The 22,051-nt window shown below is 42.4% G+C and overlaps 2 protein-coding genes across 2 annotated transcripts in view; one reads left to right on the forward strand and one right to left on the reverse strand.

The window, feature by feature from the left end:
• LONP2 (lon peptidase 2, peroxisomal) overlaps positions 1–14,568 on the forward strand; it is a gene marked incomplete at its 5' end in the record, with an annotated part of 44,785 nt that extends 30,217 nt beyond the window's left edge. The window contains 4 exons of the mRNA XM_010181283.1: positions 3,954–4,096; positions 10,900–11,107; positions 12,408–12,598; positions 14,347–14,568. Of these exons, the coding sequence (XP_010179585.1) occupies positions 3,954–4,096; positions 10,900–11,107; positions 12,408–12,598; positions 14,347–14,568 (764 nt within the window). The remainder of the gene's footprint in view (positions 1–3,953; positions 4,097–10,899; positions 11,108–12,407; positions 12,599–14,346) is intronic.
• A 4,721-nt stretch (positions 14,569–19,289) lies between these two features.
• On the reverse strand, positions 19,290–20,685 carry SIAH1 (siah E3 ubiquitin protein ligase 1). The gene has a single exon (XM_010181282.1). It carries the CDS (start codon positions 20,682–20,684, stop codon positions 19,836–19,838), a length of 849 nt encoding a protein of 282 aa, XP_010179584.1. The 5' UTR covers position 20,685; the 3' UTR covers positions 19,290–19,835.
• Between the last annotated feature and the right edge of the window lie 1,366 nt (positions 20,686–22,051).

Genomic DNA, 22,051 nt, shown 5'->3' on the forward strand with positions numbered 1-22,051 from the left:
AATGGGAAGCTGCATTTAAGGTGTAGTTTGATGTTGTACCTGGCTTTGAATGTGGACTGTTGTCAACAAGCACAGTCCCGTCCTTTCCTACCGGGACGAGGTTTTGTGGAGTTTGTTCAAAAGGAATTCAGGATCTGGCTGTCACGTGCTGAAGCATCTGTGAGTAAATCAGCTGAGAAAAAAGAACATGCTGTTTTCCCTTTATTTGCCCACAGACTTGAAACCTTTTATTTCATGCTTGTGTTCATTCTTACACCTCTGTAGCAGTTCAGCAAATCAGAATATCACAGAACCACAGAATCGCTTGGTTGGAAAAGCCCTCTGAGATCATCACGTCCAACCGCTCCTGTCTACCCCCTAAACCATATCCCTAAGTACCTCGTCTGCCCGCTCTTTAAATACATCCAGGGATGGTGACTCCACCACCTCCCTGGTTATGTTACTATTGTTATTGTTTATATGTTATAGTAAAAGCTATTTAAAAATGTTAGGTTTCTATTCTATTCTTCTATCTTGGCCAGTAAGTATGGTTAGAAGTCTTTGGGTTTAAATGTATTACTGGTGCTTAATTTAAACACATTTTATGAGAAGCTGAGAAATTGCTACACGTCAAGGAAGTTTTAGGCTCTTCTGCTCATGCATTTGCCTTCTATCTCTGGAAGAAAGTAGTGGTCTTAAATTCTTGAAGCTTTGTCTTTCTCCCATGGAATTCCTTTTTAGATTAAATCCTGAATTACAGATAGTAGTTAATTGTCAGTGTGTCTTCTTAGGAGTCCATTTTCTTAGAAAATCCAGTATTTACATGTGAGATTTGGTTTTTGTTTTGGGAACTTGCACAGGCAGCTTTCTGAGGAACATTGTCATGACCTTTGCCAAGTAGCTGCAGATTCTGACCTGAAGATTTTACAAACATAATGTTTTGTTGGTTGGTTGGTTGTTTTTAGGATTGTTTTTGTTGTTTTGGGAAGGGGTGTTCATTGGTTTGGTGACTGGGGGGGAGGGGTGGTTTTGGTTTTGGGGGTTTTTCCCCAAATTTAAACATTAAAACAATTCAGAACTGAGCTTCTTTTGGTTAAGCAGTGAAGTAACAGGCGATCAGCAAGGTGGTTCCTTCGCTGTGGAGCTCTGTGAAGGGCACTTCTTTGCCTTTTTACCTCACTTCTCCAACCTAACTCAAAATGTAAGATGATTAAGCTGTTGCCTTTATCAAAGCTTCTATTGCTGTAAACTTGCCTTTAACTGTCTTGTTTTAAATAAATGTGTCATTTAACTTGCACTATAGTTTGCAGTGATTCATCTGGGCTAGGTGGGGAACGTGCATTTGTCAACATTAATGGAAATCTTAGTTACTTGCATCTTTCTAGATTCTTTATAGTCAACAGTTCTGTAAAGGTGATGAAAGGTGGTTTTCCTTCAAAAAAAGTGAATGTTTGTAATTATGTTTTGGAATCTCATTGCATGCTTTTGTAGAAAATTAGATAATAGGATTTCAGTTTAGGATTTACGATAATAGGATTTCAGTTTGTTTTCAGAAAAAAACTGGAGTCTGTTATTGTTACAAATTATAAAATGGGGCCTACTAGTTAGAGTTTATAAACACACAAAGAGAAAGAGTTTCTGATTCTTTAATAGGGCAGGTGGTGTTAAAAATGGCCTACTAACTTGGTTATGAGAAGTCTTGTCTCCTTCAGCTGTATACATAAAAGTGGGTGAAATAAGAGCAAGCAGAAATGGAAAATTGTGTTTGTTAGGCGCTAAAATCTTGGTGTGGATCAAAATCGGTTGCCTTCAAACTCAGTTTTGTTTTAGAATATCAACTTACTTAGGTTCTTAAGATCCATAGTGTTGAAATCGCAGTCTGAGTTGCAAGAATAGCATGCAGGTTGTGTTTCCTAGACTTGCTAGTATTTATGTATTTGAATTTATTATGTACAGAAATAGAGTTCAACAAAAATACAGAGATGTGCTGGAACAACAGGGGGGCCATCTGCCTAAGGCAGGGTTATGGTAGAGGAATGGGGTTTTTGCATGGAGCAGTGAGTTGTACAATACAGATTAGCGGCTGTGGGATAATAACTTCGATTTGAGTCCTGAATGAGAGCTGAGTGAGTGTTACTGTGGCAATAGCGATGTCCAGTGTTTTCCTTGATACTGTATTGAGGCATTAGTGAGGATTGCACTGCAACAAAATCAACCGTAAAAAGGCCTTTATATATCAGGTTTAAGAAAAGGATAGTTTGAATCTTGTGACAGGAGACAGTCTCCATTCATTCTGAGAATCACTTTTGCAGCACAGAACACCTCTTAATGTTATATTAAATACATTGGATCAGTGTTTTTCTAGAATTTTAATTGTTCAGTCTTCAATATTGTGCATGCCTTAATATGCAAAGGAAGCCAGTTTCTTCATTGAAAGTAAAAAAGAATTGGAAGAAAGGAAGCAACAGGGAGTTATTTCCCAAAATACGGTGTAGAAGTCTTGAAGGCCAGTATACGTTCCTGTGTAATTTAAGCTATCACTTCAAATGTATCTTAGGCTTGTGTTTTGGGGGTGGGAAAAAATATCTTCACGATATGGATGTGTCCAGTGCGTTCCTTAATGACAGCCTTGGGGCAGGGAGGCACTGCCATAAAGCTGCCGCAGAGCCTCAGAAACGTCTGGATTGTTAAGGTATTTTTAATTTCTCTGATACAGGTTTCACTAAAATATTACGTAGGGCTTCAAGACAATTGTAAAAGGCCTTTTACATCTGGATCAAGTTCTGTGGGGAAATGGCTCCCTGCTTACATTCTGTTTGCAGTTGTGTGAGTAAAGGTGCAGCGCAGGGCTCGTGCAAGTGATGTTCAGGTTCTTGAGCTTAGTCTTGCAAACAGCTGGCTGTGGAGTCTGGTTTCAAACAGTTTTGAGGCTCTGATATTTCTATCATCCTCATCAGTTCACTTCTGTATAGAAAACGTGTTTGTAGAGAAAACAGAAATTTTAAGGACATTCTGTTAAGGGAGTAGTTGTGTAGATAAGAAATACCATCATACTGTAAACAGAGGAAGGAAAGAGCAGACTTCTCAACCCATAACTGTTGCTTTAATTATGTGGTCCTGTCTTGACGATGCTTGTATATACTGTATTCAAAAGCATCAGACTAACTGGGTTTTATAGCCCTTCCTGAAGAGTGTATCACACCTGTAGGTATTTCTGGAAAAGCCTAGTAATTTTATCTTTGAGGAGTTAGTGGATATTGGTCAAGACATCTTAGAGATACCTCATCCAAGGAAGAAAGGAGCAGCTTCTGCTGCAGAGAGCGGAGGGCAGCGCTGTGGGCAGTGAGCTACGCTCCCCTTGCTGGGTGCTGGGGAAGGAGATGGGGCTGGATGGAGCTGTAAGGAGTGCAGCCATGTACGTAAAAAAGGCAAAGTGATGTATGTAAATCTGGCCAAAATGCTCCTCCTTTATTTGACAGAACTTAATTATTAGTGTCAGAAGTTAAGCATTTAAATCCTTGCAGAAGGAGACCACAGTTTTAAACGTATGTAACAGTAGTTACTGAACTTTCGGTAGTTCCACATTCAGCTCCATATTCTCTATTATACTGCATTAAACATGATCATCTCCTACAAATACTGGTTTTACGCACAAATCTGATGCAAAGTGCAAAATCCTAAATGAACAGAATGTGTTCTGCTATTTGACCTAGTTTAAAATGCATTTAAGCAAGCCACTGCTCTAGATTTAACATTATCTTTCCTGACCAGTTAAAACATGTTTAGGCTTAATAATTAAATTTGATGCCGTATTAGCTTCAATTTGACAAGATTTGTGAAGGGTGGTTTAAGCGTACTTTCACAAACTTTCTGAGCATTTCTTTGAATATTTTATTTTTCTCTGTCATGATTTTTTGTGATTCCTGTGTTAAGAAAGACTCCCACAAGTCCTAAATTAGATTTTCTTCTCTCAGATTGCAGAGAGCACGTCACAGAAGATGCAAAACCAGAATCCATCAGTGACACAGCTGACCTGGCTCTGCCACCTGAAATGCCGATTTTAATTGATTTCCATGCTCTAAAAGATATCCTGGGGCCACCCATGTATGAAACAGAGGTAACATCCTCATTTGTTTCTGCTTGACTGCTATTTCTGTCTAACTTTAGTTGTATAAGCTCGGTCAATAGCAATAAAATAGACAATATTGACTTTTTAAAAAAGGTATTAGTAACAGAATTGTGTTTCTGTGTCTCACCAAGTGTTTTTGTTACCCTAAAGAAGTTTTTGTTTCATTTTGTTGTAAGGGTACATAAATAACATGATGGCTTGCCTTTCTGTTAGCAAAGATGCCTGCAGCAGTGCTTAAGAATGTGGTGGTGTTTTTTCAGTTTATAACAACTTTGCTTTTGTTTGGCGGATGTTTGGTGGTCTTGGGAAAGAAGCCAAAAGCGGAACCCAGGAATCCTGTCTCTGCAGCAGCTCTGTGAAGAACTGCCTCACATACCTCCTTAAAGCCAGTCAGCATTTTAGGGTATTAAAACCACTTCAGTTTGCAGAAGTTCTCAGACATTCTTTAGATTTATGTGACCCTTAGCTGTTAAAAATGTTTTCTGGTCAGGCACCTCCAACTTCCTAGTACTAACTCTGTTCCTCAGTAGGCATATATAAGAATTTTTTGGTTCCCCTAGTCTGTATTTTGCTACATTCAATGAAAATGCCATCAGTTATGGTAGTTTGTTGGTTTGGGATTCTCTTTTTCTCTGCTTTACTTCAGGTCCAGGTGAACTGACCAGGTGTAAGTAGTGTTTGTCAACTATGACAGGAAACCAGTTGCTGATGGAATGTTAAATTTTTCTGTCTTTATCCTGGAGAAAAGATCAGTAAACCAGTAAGTTATGGAGAAAATAGAAATGAAGGGAAAACTTCCAGAAGAGACAAAGTTCAAACATGTAGTAACTTTCCTGTGATAGTTCTCTCCTGGATGAGAGAACCAGACTCCAGTGGGATTTGGACAACGAAATGGGGACAAGATCTGCAGGGAAGCAGGAGAGAAGCAGAGACCGTTAAGGAACGAGTCAGTTTGTAGGCCTGAACTGAGGTATTTGGGGTATGAAGATTTTGTCATGGAAGAGATTCCTAATGAAGAGGCAGCGATAAGGAACCAAGTTGAAAGCCGCCAGCACTGTTAATGGTGCTGGAGCGTGATGGGAGTGGTGGAAGTTGGGAGGAATGGAAGGCAAGGAGGATCTAGTGGTCACGGTGCCTTGTCATGCTCTTGGATGAGGTTTTTCACATTGGTCACTTGTGTTCTGATTTATTTTCTACTTTCAGAAATTAGATGTGGAGTAGCCATCAGACCATTTCTAATGCTTCTGTGGAAATTTTTACTGGTCTGAACATCTTTTTCTCACTAGCTGACTTTTAGAAGCAATTACTGGCACGTGGGGTTGGGTTTTTTTCAGAGAAATTACATTTTGTCTGAATTTTCCTTTTGAAGTGTGTTACATACTTCAGACGTTTGGTCCTTGGAGCTAAAGTGCTGCAGGATCATTTGGCTTTTTAGTGCTTGAATTGCAGGTGCACATAAAGCTGTTGTAGTAAATTGAACTGAATACTGAGGTCAGTACTCTGATTTCTTCAAATGGTGTTTATTCGTTTCATAATGGTGCTAAAAAATAAAGTGAATTTTGTAAATTTGTACAAAAGTTCTGGTCACTTGCAGCCGTACTCCTCGTTCCCAGTCAAGAGTAGAATTAATTCAGATAAATGTGAACTTACCACACTTTTAAAAAATCAGATTGCAGGCCAAGAAATGTGCTAATACATGACTTGCTGTAGACATTCAGCCTAGTTTTGAACTTTTTTGTGGAGTTGATTATTCATTTAAATTTGGTCGTGTTGCTGTGTTTGCAAGTAATATCTGCTATTTTGTCCTTTTTGTCCAGGAGTCAGTAGTGCAAGTAAAATTTTTAAAGTGTGGTTCTTAATTGCAAATACACAAATGTGTGCTGGGTTGGGGTTTGGTTTTTTTGCATGAACAGTTGCCATGAACACACATAAGCACTACATGGATCCGCTGGCCTGTGTAAGCTGAAATAAGGCTGACTGAAGCTTTTGACCTGTGTATCAAAGGTTTTTTAAACATTTCCATATTTAGCAGGCAAATTAAGTAGTGCATAAACAGAGCTAGAGATGAATCCACACAACATCAATTCCCTGAGCAGCTCAGGCTTTATTTTCCAGTACTATTTGCTGTATTTATTAATAAGTAAACATTTTTCAGTACACACTTTATGATTTTTTTCAGTGTAAATTGCTCAGATAGCCTCATAACTCTTGTTGTAATGAATTTTCCCAGCTAGCCTATTATTCCTTTGAATTTTCTCGCGTGCCCCCAGGATTGTCCCAGCTGAAGAGGACGGCTCCTGTGGCACTGATAGGTGTTGCGAATGGGCTGCTGGTGGTTTGGCTGGTTTTGCAGTCTGCAGGGTCTCTCTCCTTTCTGTATCGAGCCTTTAAAGCTTCACCTTTGACCTGCATTTTGCCATTTATAATTAGTTGAAATAAAGATACAGTGGAGGCAGCCACTGTGTCGGTGCTTGGATGTGACTGAGCAGATGGACCTGAAAACACGAGGTGGCTGAATGGAGCCGTGGTCCTGCAGGGAGCACCTTGAAAGACGTGGCTCAGCTTTCACCTTCTCAGCGCGTCGCTCGTGTGCTCTCTGCAGAGGCCTCCCAGCAGAGCGGTGTGACAGGATACGCGGCTCGTGCTTGTATGATTAATTCATTTATCACAAATAAATCATCTTATGTGTCACCCTACAGAACAAATGTTGGAATAAATTGCACAGTAAGGCTGTGGAAGAATAATCTTGACAGTAGTTGAAAGTGTAAAAGATTTAATGGAATGTTTCAGCACAGCACGCTTTTGAGGGAAAGGGTTTATAACATATTCAGAGTGTTTATAATGAAGTCTTTCCCTTTTGACTTGGATTTTAGCTGTCTTTTTTTTCTTCTTTCATTCTTTCAACCCTTAATTCTGCTCAGTTAACCAGAGGAAGGCCTGTCAGAATTAGTCTGCGTCCTCGTGATGTGAGTGAGGGTGAAGTGACAGAAGCTGTAGGTCAGTGAAATTACCTGTCCTGGGAAATGTGAGCGCAGATGCCATAGAAGAACAGCTCTCTTTCATGGAACATACGTAATTCCAGTTAAGGAACAAATCAGATTCTTTTAGAAGCAAAACCTGTACAAAGCAGAGCTTTAGAGCATTTTTATCTAAGAAATACCGGTCTTGTGGTGGTATTTCTGGGAAATCCTCCTCCCCTAAAGGGAAGCTGCTGTTACACATTTTGCCTGCAGTGGTTTGCTGGGGAATAGACTGGAAAAGAGGTTTGCCCAGGCAGGCTGTGATAACCTATGCAGGGATACAGGGATGCTAAAGACCAGCTATTAACTTAGGGCTGGTCCCATCTTCCCAGTGCGAATCAGTGAGTTAACAGCTTTTTGTCAGTTTTGCTGACTCACAAAGTAACTTCAAAACTGCAGACTTGCCCATGAGGTCTCTTTTCCTTTATTGTGGAAAGACTTTAAATATTTTAAAATAAATGACTGCGCTAAATGTTAAGAGTTTAATTTTGCAGTGTCCAGGCAGCTAAAATGTATCTGACAATGTTCATGTACTCAGATTACAGCTAAATCATAGCGGGGCTGGTCTCATCTACAAAAATGTTGAGAAACAGAGACTGTTTCTGTAGGTCAGTGACCTCCTCTTCCATCATGTGGCAGACACGACCAGTCATCAGCTGATTCTAGTGGTATTTTGATTGAAGAAGTTTAAGAAGTGTAAGTAAGGTTTTTGTTCTAATTTAAATTCCTCCGACTTTTTGTGAGAAGAAATTATTCAGAGGTGCAGGGAGTGACTGAGTCTTGTGGAGCTCCCTGTGACACTTCATAGGGATGGTTCATGGAACTATAACATTTCCTCTAAGTCTTGCATGGTTGTACAGGGTTTAGTGCGTGTGGTTTTTTAGGCATTTTCAAGGGTCTCTTGTGAAGACCGCTGTCAGAGCTGCCAGTGTGTTTTCTATGCATACGCCTGTCACACACCGGTTAACGCTCAGGTGAGGAGGCTGCAGTAGGGGTAGTGTGGTCTCTGGTAGTAAAGCAAGAGAAGTTCCTGGCCTCTGTGTCCACCAGTTAGTGAAGAATGATGGTGGAGAGATATTTAACGCTTACTACACACCTAGTTCCTCCTACTAGACCTCAACTTACTTGTGAATGTAGGAGGCTGACGAGTCTTCAGAGCCATTTGGGTTTTGATGTTTAGTCATGTTTGCAATTTTATGGCCCTGAGTTTCACTCCCCAAACTTCAGGAAACTGTAAACTGTTCTGAACTGATAAACACTTAAAGTCAGTCCAAAAAAAGGAAGATAAACCAAAAAAACCCCAAACTAGCAAACCTCGGCTACTTTGGGATGGGAGAGGGTGTGGACAGCTCTTTTAGTTTTCATACCTGAAATGTTTGAAACCGTGACAGCTTGCCAAAATACATGATTGTCACAAGTGTAAAGGAGAATGCTTCAGTGTTGTTGGATGTCAGCGTAACCAGGATGAATTGATTTTGTCAACCTGTGTTACTGAGCAATGACTGCGCTACTTGGAGTAAGTCACTGTAACTGATAAAGTACAGGGAATGGACATAGAAACTTACGTTAACAAAAATTAAAATGCTTGATGAGGTATTTTGATGCCATCGAAGTGAAACACTCTGTTATGTACAATTTCCTTAAATGCTACAAACAGCCGTCCTAGCTAAATTATGCTACTAAAAGCAACTGGCGTGGTGTTGGTCAGAATAGGTGGATAACTCAGAGCCCCAGGAGAGCCACGGAGGGGCTGTGAGCCCTGGGGACAGCTGGACCCAGGACTGCCACCCCAGTCCCGCTGGGCCCTGCCTCGCGGGCTCTGGTGTGCGCCAGGAGTCCCCGTTCCAGCCGGGCCCTGCTGCGGTCGGAGCCGCCACAGCCTGCGCTGGGCCTCTGCCCTCTGCAGATCCCCCTGGAACCAAGGAACAGCGACCCCGAGCGAAGGTCGCGTCTCAAATCTTAGACATCAAACTCAGAAGACGACAGCACCTGATAGTTCAGTACAGCATTTGGCAAAGCACAAAATGCAAAATCAGAAATTGGAACAAGCAGCGCGTATGTTTAATCTCATGTTGTAGGGCTTTAAATGCCTTTTTTATTTTATCTTTTTTTTCTTCACCAGTTCTCTGGCAAGAGCAAGTTGTGCCTGACATCTATCTGAGTTGTCTACAGCTACAAGTAGCACAACTTGTGTGTTTGCAAATGAGCTGGTTTTTTCAAAATGTGCATCTCTTTTTGGCCGGTGACCAGAGGTACCAGCTGTAGAGTGAATAGTGAATAATTCACTCATGGTACATAAAGGAAGCCGTTTTCTGTTTGTGAAACAGAAAACAGAAACTGAGCATTGATAATTTTATGGTCTTGATCTTGATTCTGTTTTTATGATGGAGATGGATTTCAGCCTAATACTGAAATGTTAGCGCTGGGCTCCTGTTCAGACAGAGCTCTCGTTCTGATGACCCTGTGGCAGGCTCTGTTCTGCACAGGCAGCTGCTGCTGCGGTTCATACGAGACTTCAGGCCTGGGGCCTGGCAGCCGTGTTCCCAGGGGCTTACAGGGGCGTTTTAGTGAGGGACTGGGCACTTCACAGCTTACGGTTGCTGGGGCTCACAGATGGAGGCATTTCGGAGGCAGCTGGCGCACCACAGGCTGTGCCAGCGCTTCTGCCCCTGGAGCTGTGGTGCGAGCGAGGGTCCCTCTGGGCTGGTGGAATTTCACCCCTTTCAGGAATGAATCAAATTAACTTTCAGCTCTGTATTTTAGTAAGAGGCGGAATTATTTTTAAATGAACCTATTGCTTTAGTTTGCAAAGGAGCATTTCTCTTTTGTTCTGGTCTGACACCATAAAAAATCATCTAGTTCCTTTTCTGCCGTGTAAGTAAATAGTAGCCTTAGTAGTTCAGGATGTGTTGAATAGCTGCATGATCTTTCATCAGGGTTTCTCTGTCTCTTTGAAGCTCAGGAAAACAAAGCATTTTCTGTGTTTTCTAAAAGAATTTCTCAGACAAAGGAAAAAAAAAAAAAAAGGACAACCCAAAACCTGGCACTTCCATGGAAAACATCCTGCTTGTCTTTCCATCCCGAAACGCAGGAGGTTGGGATTCAGAGCCCGCTGTTCCCCTCCTCAGTACCCAAGCGCAGACAGGCTTGTGGACACGGAGATCAGAGCCACGCGTGGGGCAGAGCTCACTGCACCACTGGTAACTGCTCGCGGGCTCAGCCTGCCCGCAGGTTAGTGCTTTCATCATTCAAATGGATTTAGAAACGTTTGCGACCGACCAAACCAACATGTTGTCTGACAGCGGTTCGGGCAATGCAGCCACCTTTCAAAATGCTTTTAGGTTACATTTGGAGTAAAACTGGCTTTTTCATGCAAGCAACAACAAAGTCAGGGCAAGTGTAGCTGTAGGAGATGGATCATGTCATATAAGCGTGCGGTCAGGATGGACAAAATACTTGAGGTCCTTTGAAGAGAAAGATTCTCATTGAACTTTTGGGGGTGGGGAAGGTTTCGAGACTGATACACCCAGATGTTTGCCATTGCCTTGAGCAAAGCAGCCGCATTCAGCTCCTGGTCTGTAATTAATGCTTAGACTTAAGGCAGAATTACTGCTGCATTAAGAAAAAAAGAAAAAAGGAGATATCAGACATTTGGGCTTAACTTTTGTGTTTTAGTGGGTACGGTTGTTTTGAAGGCAACCATCAAATTGTCTTTGCAGTAATTTTGTTACAGCTGTTTCCTAGACAGTTTCCTGTGTTCCTTTCCTTCAGGTGTCTGAACGCTTGAGTCAGCCGGGCGTAGCCATAGGCTTGGCTTGGACTCCCTTAGGGGGAGAGATCATGTTTGTGGAAGCCAGCCGCATGGACGGAGAGGGGCAGCTCACTCTGACGGGGCAGCTCGGAGACGTTATGAAGGAGTCAGCGCACCTCGCCATCAGCTGGTTGCGCAGCAACGCAAAGAGATACCAGCTGACCAACGGTAGGGTCAAGGGGGAAATGACAAACGGGACACAGCCACCCTATGCATCCGTTGGCCTCTTACTGCAGGGATACACATAGAGGAACATTAGTATTGCATGGAAATGATACGTCCTAAAAGTTGGTATTTTTCAGTAATTCAGAAGATTGTAGCACTGCGGTGTGGCAGTGGCAGGTACCCCTGCTCGCTGTGGCAGTGTACTAAGTGGGGCCTTCACAGAGAAAGGGGTTTTCAGCAGCCCCTGCTGCGCCCAAGGTGAAAGCAGCTCCAGTTCCCCTCGCAGTTCTGTGCCCGATCCCCGCCAGGCAGAGGCGGGGGTGGCCCGACGAGCAGGGCAGTGGGCAGAGCAGGAGCTGTCCCTGCGGATCCTCCCACCCTGCGGCAACTGGGAGCACTGGGGCAGCCCCTGGGACAAGGGACTTCGCCTCAGCTGCGGCAGACGCTGCCTCCTACTCGGTTTTACTGTCAAGCTTTCCTGCAGTGCTTTTGTGCTACAGGTACACATAGGCAAGTCTGCAGATTTCGTCTGAAATTAAGACGCTTTCTGTTAAAAGTAGGTTTTTGTAGTCTACGTTTTAATATTTTGAGAATGAGTTGGGTTTGTTATGGCAGCTGTTGAACTGCAGTGCAATAGGACTGCAGGCAAGAAACAACTCCTTTGGGTTTTGTTTGAACCTACCAAGAGGGCTGGAAATGTGCTTTCTAGTTTGATCATCTAGTGAATAGTTAAATAATTGTCCAGTATTTGTCATTATTTCTGGAGGTTTAGATAGGTTAAAAAACTAAATTGTATGAAATGCTGGTGGTATTAACTGTACACATGTTTACCTCCCTAGTTTACATTCTACAGGTTAAGTGAGGTGAAAAGATGTAAATGAGAGATGTACTTTAGAATGTTGGTCAATGCTGGGTTTCCATGGAGTGATTTTGTGGTGTATTCTATGAAAATTGACATTTCTGTTTTGAAGCATGAAAAAAAACTCAAGCCCTAAAAATTCTGTGTAGGAATTCCTTGGTTTCTACGTTAATCTCTGCTCTAAATTTCCCAACACACCCAAACGCCGGGCTTATTGGTTAAGTTGTTGTGGTGGGCAAGTGTTAGGGTATGTCTGGGGATCTTGATGTAGGAAAGCTTGCTGGGGGGGGGGGGGTTGTTTGTTTTTCTAGGGCCTCTGCAACACAGCCTACTGTTAAAAAGTAGTGTGAAGGCTTTTAGTTCTCTGGTGGGCTTTTAGAATAAAGACAGGGAGCAAAATGGTTTGAACGTGAAAAATCTAAATCCATTCTTTTTTTCCTTAAGCTTCTGGAAGTTTTGATCTCCTTGACAACACGGACATCCATCTGCACTTCCCAGCTGGAGCTGTCACAAAAGATGGACCATCTGCTGGCGTTACCATAGTAACCTGTCTTGCCTCACTCTTCAGTGGGCGGCTGGTGTGTTCCGATGTAGCCATGACGGGAGAAATTACACTGAGAGGCCTTGTTCTTCCAGTAAGCATCATTAGCGAAAAGAGCCAAGTTGTATTAATTCTCCCTGTTCCGGGTGTAAAATCTGTTTGTAGCCATGTGCAGAAGCAGAGTCTCACTGGCTCCTTCCTCAGTGGCAAACCCGGCTCTTCTGGTGCAGTGGTGAGAGGCGGGTGGGAGCCAGACAGCGCTGGTAAAGCCCGCCCTGGTGCTGTTAGCAGGGACAGCGCATTAAAATGTCTGATTGGAAAGGAAACCTAGAAAGCTTAAAATTCGATGGGTCCCAAATATGTATTGCAATTTCTAAACGTGTTTCCTCAAACTCTTTACTACAGAAGTATCTCCAGTTTCTTTGAGAAGTTGTTTTTAACTTAACTTAAAGCTTTTACGTAACTGCATATAGGTTACTCTTGAAACCATCTCTATATGTGTAGTTTTAGATTCTTCCTGCACCTTGTTCCTTATCTGCAGTTCAGCTGAACAGTGTTCCCATAAAGCTTTTTCAAAGCATGAGGGCAAAGGAAAGGTTTTGAACAATTACAGTTTCAGTTTTACGTATCAAACGGAGCCAGGCAGACCTGATGAAGCAGATCTGGGTGGTACCGGCTCACACCAAAGGGTGGACAAAGGAGGGGTGAAGCTGGCAAACCGGACCATGGGTCCTGCAGTGGAGTCAACCAGAGCTGCCCTGCCAAGGCAGGGGCTCTGGGCTGGCGTTTGGGGGGCAGCCAGGGCATGGTGTTCATGAAAAATGAACACAGCATTCACCCTCAGCTGGTGCGAGCTTGCTTGGCTCTCCAAATTAATTGCCTTTGTGGCACCAATGGAATTTTGCCTGCTGGTTAAGGTGGGTGCAGAACTGGGTATCTGCAGATGTTAGACCGGGGTTGCCGCCTTTCTGCCTGTTGTCGCGTTGCGCTGTGGTCAGTAACGCAACTCGTGAGTGTGCCAGGCCCTGCAGGCACTGGGGCCAGCAGCACTGTCCAGCCGGGAGCGATCCCCACGAGGTCTCCACTGCTCCCTCAGTTTGTGGCAGCCCAAATTTTGCCCTTTGTGCTTTTCTTTCTTCTAAAGCATCACAGAATTGCAAGGTTGTTTGTAAGATGGTCTTTAAATAGGCTTAGCGATGAGTTCAAGGGGAGGAACCTACATACAGCTGGGACTAAAAGAAACCCCATTTAAAACCCCTCTTTACATCTCACGAGGAGCTCCACCAGCGCCTCAGCGCAGCGACGCTGCTGCAGTTGCACAGAGCCAGCTTGGCACCGTGGTGGCACAGGTTTGCTTTTCCATTCGGTCTCTGTTGTGCAGCGCAAGTGCGTTACGGGTGGCGTTGCATTCGCAAGTCTGTTTTCCCCCTAAACCGAACACTGCTTTTGTCTGGAAAACCTTTTGTTCCAGTGTAGGGGCGGGATTTCAGGACACCAGATGAAAAAATTAAGATCATCTTTCTTAAGTGAAAACAAACCTGAAGAGTTATGACTTTCTCACTATTGATACTTTTGTACCTGCATTCCTAAGTTAATAACTTTTTTTAGGGTTTTTTTTTCTTTTTAACTGTTACAGGAAGGGTTCTGTGGCATATTAACATATTTCCCTCATTAAGCATATAATGAGCCAAAACTACAGCTGCATTTTTAATCGCTTTCCTAAATGACTGGGGGAGGGAGAACCTTTCCTTAAAATTTAACTCCTCATGCAATTTGTTACAGTAATTACTTCATTAGATTAGTGTCATGGGGTTTTTTACTTATATTTCTTCTCCTTATTAGGTTGGGGGAATTAAAGACAAAGTCCTGGCAGCACATCGAGCTGGCCTGAAGAGAATTATAATTCCTCGAAGAAATGAAAAAGATCTTGAAGAAATCGCAGTGAACGTACGGCAAGATCTGACGTTTGTGATGGCCAGCTGCCTCGACGAAGTTCTTAATGCAGCTTTTGATGGAGGATTTGCAGTTAAGCCCAGAGTTGAGCGTTTGAATAGTAAACTTTAAGCAGACAGGCTGAGATTCCTTCTGTGTCAAATCTAATAGAGTTCAATAACTACCAGCTACATATGTATCAAGTACAGCTGAGCTAAACTCGATTGTTTAAGTGTATGTAAAAATGCAATCAAAATAAAAAATGTTACTTCAGCAGTTAACAACCCAAAACCACATTTTACAGGCACGTGCTGCTTTTTAGTGTCATCAGCAAAGAGTCTTGGAAAAAAATACTCATTTCCTGATAGCTTCAAGCCTGAGGAAGCTGAAGCTGTTGAGAAAGAATTCCTTAGCTTATCTGGCATCTCTGTATAGGAACGGCTGCTGCGATCACCTCTTCAGAGAGGACACCCCCGCACACGGGAGCATTGTGCACTTCCGTGAGCTGTGTTCAGAGCGCGCAGATCGCGGCAAACACAGACAGTGAGAGTCTAAGAAATGGGGTTCTTACCAAAAAAGCAAGCTGAGTTTACTTATTTAGGAAATAACATTCACTGTGCTAAGGAACAGTAGCATCACAGGAAAAATAAGGTTTCTGAAATCTAAAAAATTTGCTTAAGGGATTTGAACAGAAGCAATATTGTCTAAATGAAGTTTCTCAGGTCTAGTTTGTAGCATGGTAAATGCTGACATCGTTTTTCAAACCTAAATGCAGGAGCAATTCGGGATCTGAAATGTACTGGTACCTGTGGAAAGAGCGAGAGGAGCACTGGGTGGGTGTGTGGGTTTGCACTCACAGCCCAGGGCTGGATGAGCACATGTGAGGACTTTGTAAAAAGGCCTGGTGGGCTTTGTGGAGGGGCAAAGTACACAGCCTGCATCTGCACCTGAGACAAGCCAGCTTGATTCTGGGACGCCTGTGTTCAGAGCTTACCCTATGAAATTAAATCCATTTAACAATGCTGAGGAAATACTGGGTCATTAAATTGCACTGGGTGCTGTATACTGTGAATTAATTTAAGGTTTAAGAAAGTCCGTCTGTATCGCATCTCAGCCTCTAGCCGTGTCTCCTCTTTTCCCTTGAATGTTGTGAAGACAGAAACTTAAACTGCTGTAATGTAAGAAACATCCTTGAGTTTTTAAGTGTTGTATACTTAGGGTCAGCTACAGGAGAAACCCTGGTGTGTTACAGTCTCTTCTTGCTCATTAATTCTGAAACAAACCCAAGTGTGCTTATGAAATGCAAAGGGTAGCAGTGACAAAAGCCTGCCACCAAAGTAGCCTATGAACGAAAAGCAATGGTTTGCTTTGCTGTGATTTCCAGATAGAAAGCTGATTTACCTGGAATATAATAGCACTGATAGTAATAAATTCTATGGGTATCTCTGCACCTGATTTACAAAAGATTTTACAACTTTCACAGAAGACTTCATCTATTAAAATTATTTTAAAAAACCCCACCAACTTCTTTTGTGTCACTATTTTAAGAGTTCTGCTCTTGGTCATTCACTGGCCCAAGTTCCAAGGGCAAGAGGCAACACACAGTCTCAGCGTACTTTCTGCTTTACCAAATACTTGAACTCAAAAAGTACAAAGAAACCAACCAGTGAAACACCAGAAAGGTACAGTAACTGATGTGCTGCTTTGTCTTTAATCAAAACCAGTATGGGGACAAAAAAAAAAAAAAAAGAAGAGTTCTTTACCAAGTGAATGCAGATCAACCAACAGTCCTGCGCTGCGCTGCGCTGCGCTGCACTGGTGGGAGCACAGACGTGCAAGGAATGTCAGAGCAGTCTGTTTATACACGTAGAAGAAAAAAGGCATCTCTTTTTTTTTTAAGAGAGTAAGTACCGTACACATTTCCAGAGCAGTTTCGCTACAGCACAACAGGGAATTGCTGCCAAGGAAAGTTAAGCACTGACAACCACACCACTCTAATTCATGAGTCTTGTCCACACACACTTCATCCAAAAGGGGACAGTGTGATGCCCCTTCTGGAGATACAAGCAGGCGTTTACTTACACTTCATGGTCCTGCAGAGCTGACTTGGTCATGTTACCATGTTCAGACTTTTTTTTAACCAAAACATAAGCATGACCCCATTGTATCAGATACCACAGACACTTTAGTGCCTTCTCTTGCTTTCACTGAGCACTGTCAAGACGAATATCAATCTGTGCAGCTGCATGCCACAACAGCAAAGAACTTTTCCCATCATTTCAATACACTGGGGATTATCCTGCTTTGCAACTGACAGTTAAATGGAGCTGATACTAAGCACGTGTCCCTCAGAATATACCATAAGCTAGCTGAAGCTTATCAAAGGTAAAAAGCAAGCAGTGCTATCCCCAGTGCATAGCGCTACAGACAGTAACTCTCCCACCAGTGCAATGCATGCTTTAATCATAGCAGCTTTGAAGATACTGGATCATACAACCACGCAGGCAGCAATACAGCACAGTTCATCTGCTTTAATTTTAAAGCACTGCTGCAAACAAGAACTGGCAAGAGATGTCAAAACAGAACCCAAATATTAACATCCACATTTCTCAAACATTTTCCTGGTAAGGCTTGCTTTTTGCCTTTTTTTTTTTTCCCAAAGGGCAATGAAGAACAATGGAGGTGGTGCCATGGGACAAATGCAAGAGCTACTGCATCGCATTGCACTTCATTTGTTAAAGACAAATTTGAATACTATCTCCCAGTACAGCAAAGTAAAACAGTACTTTCTAAAATAAACAGCTAATGTTAAGACAATGCCAGGCTTTAATACACCATTTATTTTAGATAAGGTAGTAAACCGTACAGACTTCTAGTATGTTTTCTTATTCCGTACATAACAGAGTGTAGTTGACTTACCAGATCCTCAGACTCTTTAGAGGAGATCCACTGAATTAGGCTTCTAACACTTCTGAGGATCTGAGCCAAAGTATAACTTGGTTTAGTCACTGCAGCTGATTCCTTTTTCAACACCAAATGGAGCAGCACTAGCTTACAGGAAGGCAGCACACATTAGTTACGCTACAGCATTTGTCATCTGTAAAACCCAAACAAACTGACCACAGCGCTTAGCTGCCAAAGCTCATTACAAATGCAAGTTTTGAAGTCGCCTTCAAAAGTATCATCTTGATCTTCAGCCCATTCCAGCCCAAATAAAATCACTGCAGAGCAGCACAGGGCTTTCAGATTCCCAGTGCTTTTGGCCAGTTGCACCATTCGGCAGCCAAGCAGCAGCAGAGAAGAGCCCGACACAGCCCCGCTGCTCCCCAGCCGTCACCATCAGCGTGCGGAGGGGCTGGGCCGGATCTCCCCAGCACAACCGCGGGCTGAAAATCAGACAACTCTGGCAGGCAAACCTCAGTCCACGCCAGCCCCTCAGAAGTGAGCGAGCGAGAGGGCGAGTCAGTGCATTCCCCTAAAATCACGTGAGCTATTCAGCCAAGTTTCTGTCAAAGACCGGAAGACAAACCTGAGGTAAATGTAGGCAAGCTTAATTAGGTGAGAGCAATTACTGAATTTAGAAGACAGCAAACAATTAGTTGTCTATATAAGCAAAAAATGCTAGAGTGCAGGATTTGTTTTGAAGCATTTCTCTACAGTCACAAGGTGAAATGAAATCGGTGCGGTTTGAATGGCCTTAATAGCAAATTTTAAGTGAAACTTTTTACATTCGCTACATGAAGCCAACTATTTCTGTAGTATTTTATTAATCCAACCTGATGGAATTCCTGTTTCTTACCTGCAGAACTACTTACCTCATCATGCATCAAAATGGTAAGAGCTGTCTTAATAGATCAAGTTGATAAAACAGTTAAGAGAGTGCACAGTGACTAAACTGTATTTAATGTGGTACAAACGCAGGGAACAGCCAGACTGCCTGCCCACACAGGTGCCCACTGCCGTGAGGCTTGATGAAGATTTCCTTCCAATAGCTTGAGATGAAACAGCTTTTCACCTGACTACGTTCTGTCACACAAATAGCGCATACATTCACAGTTACGTTTTTCACACATAGGCAGTCTGCATGAAGCCCAAGAAGCCTCTCTGGCTGGTGAATCACACCCAACGGGGATTATTTGCACTGTCCTGTGCATCGTGTCACTAAAATGATATACAAAAAAAGCAGTTCCAGGCAGTTACTTCAGTGATAAGCAAAAGACGTTAACACAAGAAGCTGAGCAATGTGTCAAACTTTGAGCTAAAGCAAAAAGCGAAAGTTGGGGTTTTTTTAATTTTTCAGGAATTCTTTTAATGACAAATATAAAAAGACCAAAAACATCTCATTCTGCCTGCCTTTAAAAACAAAACAAAACAAAACAAAAACAAAAACCAAAACCCAAAACGAAACCAAACAAATGGTCTGTTTTTATAGTTACAAATACTGCGTCGGACAATACCTTCTCTGTACTGCAAAACCAACAAATACAAGGATGCAATCCAGTTTCCAAGCATCTCTGAATTTGAAACATGACTTCTTTTTTTTTAAATTCGGAAAATTCTCAATAATTCATTTTTGTCAGAAGGTAACTCAAGGTACAACAACATCCAGACCTGTTTTTAAAGGAGCTTTCTTTCCGGATACATCTTTGAACATCATGACTCCTTTCGAATTCAGTACATTCACAAAATCGCTCAATTAAGAACAGTATCACCAATGAACTGACTACTGGAAAGAGACAAAATTTACCAAACATACAGAAATAGAAGTTTTACCATAGCAATTATGCATATATCAAAAGATGACACCTGTAATTAATTTTTTAAAGATACAAAAAAGAGAAAAACCTGAATTACAGAAAAGAAAGTCATATTTATTTAATGAAAAACTAGAAGTTAATAAAAATTAGCAAATACACAAAAAATATACACAAACAGCAGCAATACTATGTAGTGACTTACAAAGGGGGGGCGGGGAGGAGGGGCAGCAGTGGCCAGAGACCAGACTGCTCAACATGGCTTGTCAGTCAAAGGGGGGAGGAAAAAAAACACAAACAAAAACACAAAACAGTATCCTTTTCAACAGTACAATCAATCTACAAACAAGATTTCAGAATTATTTTACAACATTTCCTGTAGAATCAATTCTTAATACAAAAGATGCCCATTTTGGGTGTATATATATTTTCAGTGGTTTACTGTTGACTTATTTTAAATATATTAGTATTACTACATGCAACTGCTTCCTGTAATTTAACAGCCTTTCCTTTTATTTACCTTCATATGTGTCTACCCTCCATCTACCAAGTAATTTGTCTGACAGTCAAAGATGGTTACCCTACTTTCTGCTAACTTAAATGCAACGGTTTTAAACACTGGCCTGAAGAGGTTCGATTGCCATTTCAACACATGGATATAGTTACATTGATGCCTAAATTGCCATTTTCTGCAAAGAGCTGTGCAATGCTGGTGTCAAAGACTAGGCAGTCACTATTCATAATGGCTGTTGCAATTCCCTCATGAATAGACCGAGGAGTTGCTTCCCAAGTCAATCGCCGCCTATGACCATTCAACTCGAGTCGGTAAGCAAAGTTTTCTGCTTGCTTGCGTGTTCCTATCAGCTGTACAATTGCAAAGAACTGCTGGTGACCATCATATTTCTCCTGTTTCTCCAATACTAACATGAAATGAAAGCCAAAGCAAGACTGCATCATAACCCAGTCAACAGCACCCGGAAGATTAATGTCTGTAGCAAGGAACACTATATCTTCTCCCTGAAGCGTTGTAATCGACTTATGCTGATGCATCAGATGCGGCATTACAGCATCCAGAGAACCTTGCCATTTACACGAAGCACCGGGACACGGACAGGAGTAAGGCCTGAACTCACAGAGATCCTCGTGGTCTGCTTTTTCTGTGTGCGGCAAAGTTATCTCACATCCGGAAGAGGCGTATTTACATGGGAACAGTACGGAATTGGCAACTTTCTCCATAGCCAGGTTCCGAATGGAGCCCAGCGGGCCTCGGCAAGTTGGACAGCACGTAAGTTTGGGGCGACAGTTGCTACAAACGAGATGGCCACTCTGACACTGGAGAATTGGTGGCAGCACATAGTCAAAGCACACAGGGCACTCAAAGAGACTGGCCAAGTCATTGTTGGAAGCTGTGGTGCCAGTCAGCGCAGGTACCCGCTGCGATGGCGTGCACTTTGAAGTACCTGTAGGTAGTGCTGTGGCAGTCTGACGGCTCATTTCTGTAACAGAGGAGAGAAAAAAGAATGAGCATCTAAACACATTTTATTTTCCTCTGCACACAGTATCTCTTGATTTACAAAGAAAATCTGTACCAATGAAAGCAAAACCATGATGTCATGCACACTGTGGATACGTTGTGTGTACAACAGCAGTTGTGCTGCACACAACACAGACACTTGTATGACACACAGATTTAACAAGTGAAGAAGTTCTGCTGATTATTCTGAAGGGGAATTTACCCATTGGAAGCTGCAAGGGAGATGAGTAAAGACGTGCTAAAAATGTAACCAAAATCCTCAAAGAAGTTTGTTGCTGGGGGGGAAGGGGGTTTGGGGGCGTCGGGGAGGTTTAATATTGCATTTACAAAGTACTCTGCCCAGATCACCTGCATGTAAGAACTGGAGCACTATGGAACAATTCTAAGGCTGAATTTTAAGATGCTGTGTATTTAGTCAGATGAGAAATTAGCCTTTTTAATGAAAATAATGAACTTCTGGATATGACCTTCTCAAGTCATCACGTTTACTGTATAATTTTTTTGAAAATTGAAAAACAGTAGCAAGATAAAACATAGCTAAGACAAAGGTACACTGCTTTCTTCCCGGGATAGAACAGTGGCTCTTCATTTTCACTTCTCTGTTAGGAAGGCCCACAGCGTGTAAAGCATATCTACTGCTTCAGCTTCCTGAGCTGAACCATTCGTGAAATTGCCACAAAATAAAGACAAAACAATTATTTCATTGAATTTTCCCCAAAGGACAACGAACTAAAAAGATTTAAATTTGAGAATTAATTTTAACATGTAAGTACTCAAACACTTCCAGGAACTCGAAAAGGGGCTGTGCATGAAGCGGAGGTTGCACTGAGGTGCTGTTCTTTCAGCTGTCCCCAGACAAAAGTTAACAGCTGCCTGAGCAAGCAGCTGGCCCAAGCATTCAGCAGATGCAGTAAAAGCACCAGTTCTTCACGTGTTATGGACACTACATGGGTTTCCTGCACCTCCTAACTCTCCTCCTTCTGGTGCAAAAGGAATCACCAGGACTACCAGAAAAAAGAACCATTTACTTTGAATAAGTAAACCTTACCTTCGTAGGTAAATAAAACGCTATCCAAAATTGGCTTTTGTTACACAGAAATTCTCAAGCACCTTCAGTGCTTCCCTGCAACGACACCAGCTCTGCAGCTGTCACTCACGTACAAAGCTCTCACAATCAACCTCATCTTTAATCTCCTTCCTATGTGACATGGGAATATTAGGCAATAGGCAAGCTTCCCGTATTTAGCATCATTTCACCCACAAACTTACTCATCCTTGGACTAGAGACCTCAAAGCCGCATACCTGGCATGCTTTTGCAAGACATGC

This window comes from Mesitornis unicolor, unplaced genomic scaffold, assembly GCF_000695765.1.
Source record: "Mesitornis unicolor isolate BGI_N332 unplaced genomic scaffold, ASM69576v1 scaffold4953, whole genome shotgun sequence".
Classification (NCBI taxonomy): Eukaryota; Metazoa; Chordata; class Aves; order Mesitornithiformes; family Mesitornithidae; genus Mesitornis; species Mesitornis unicolor.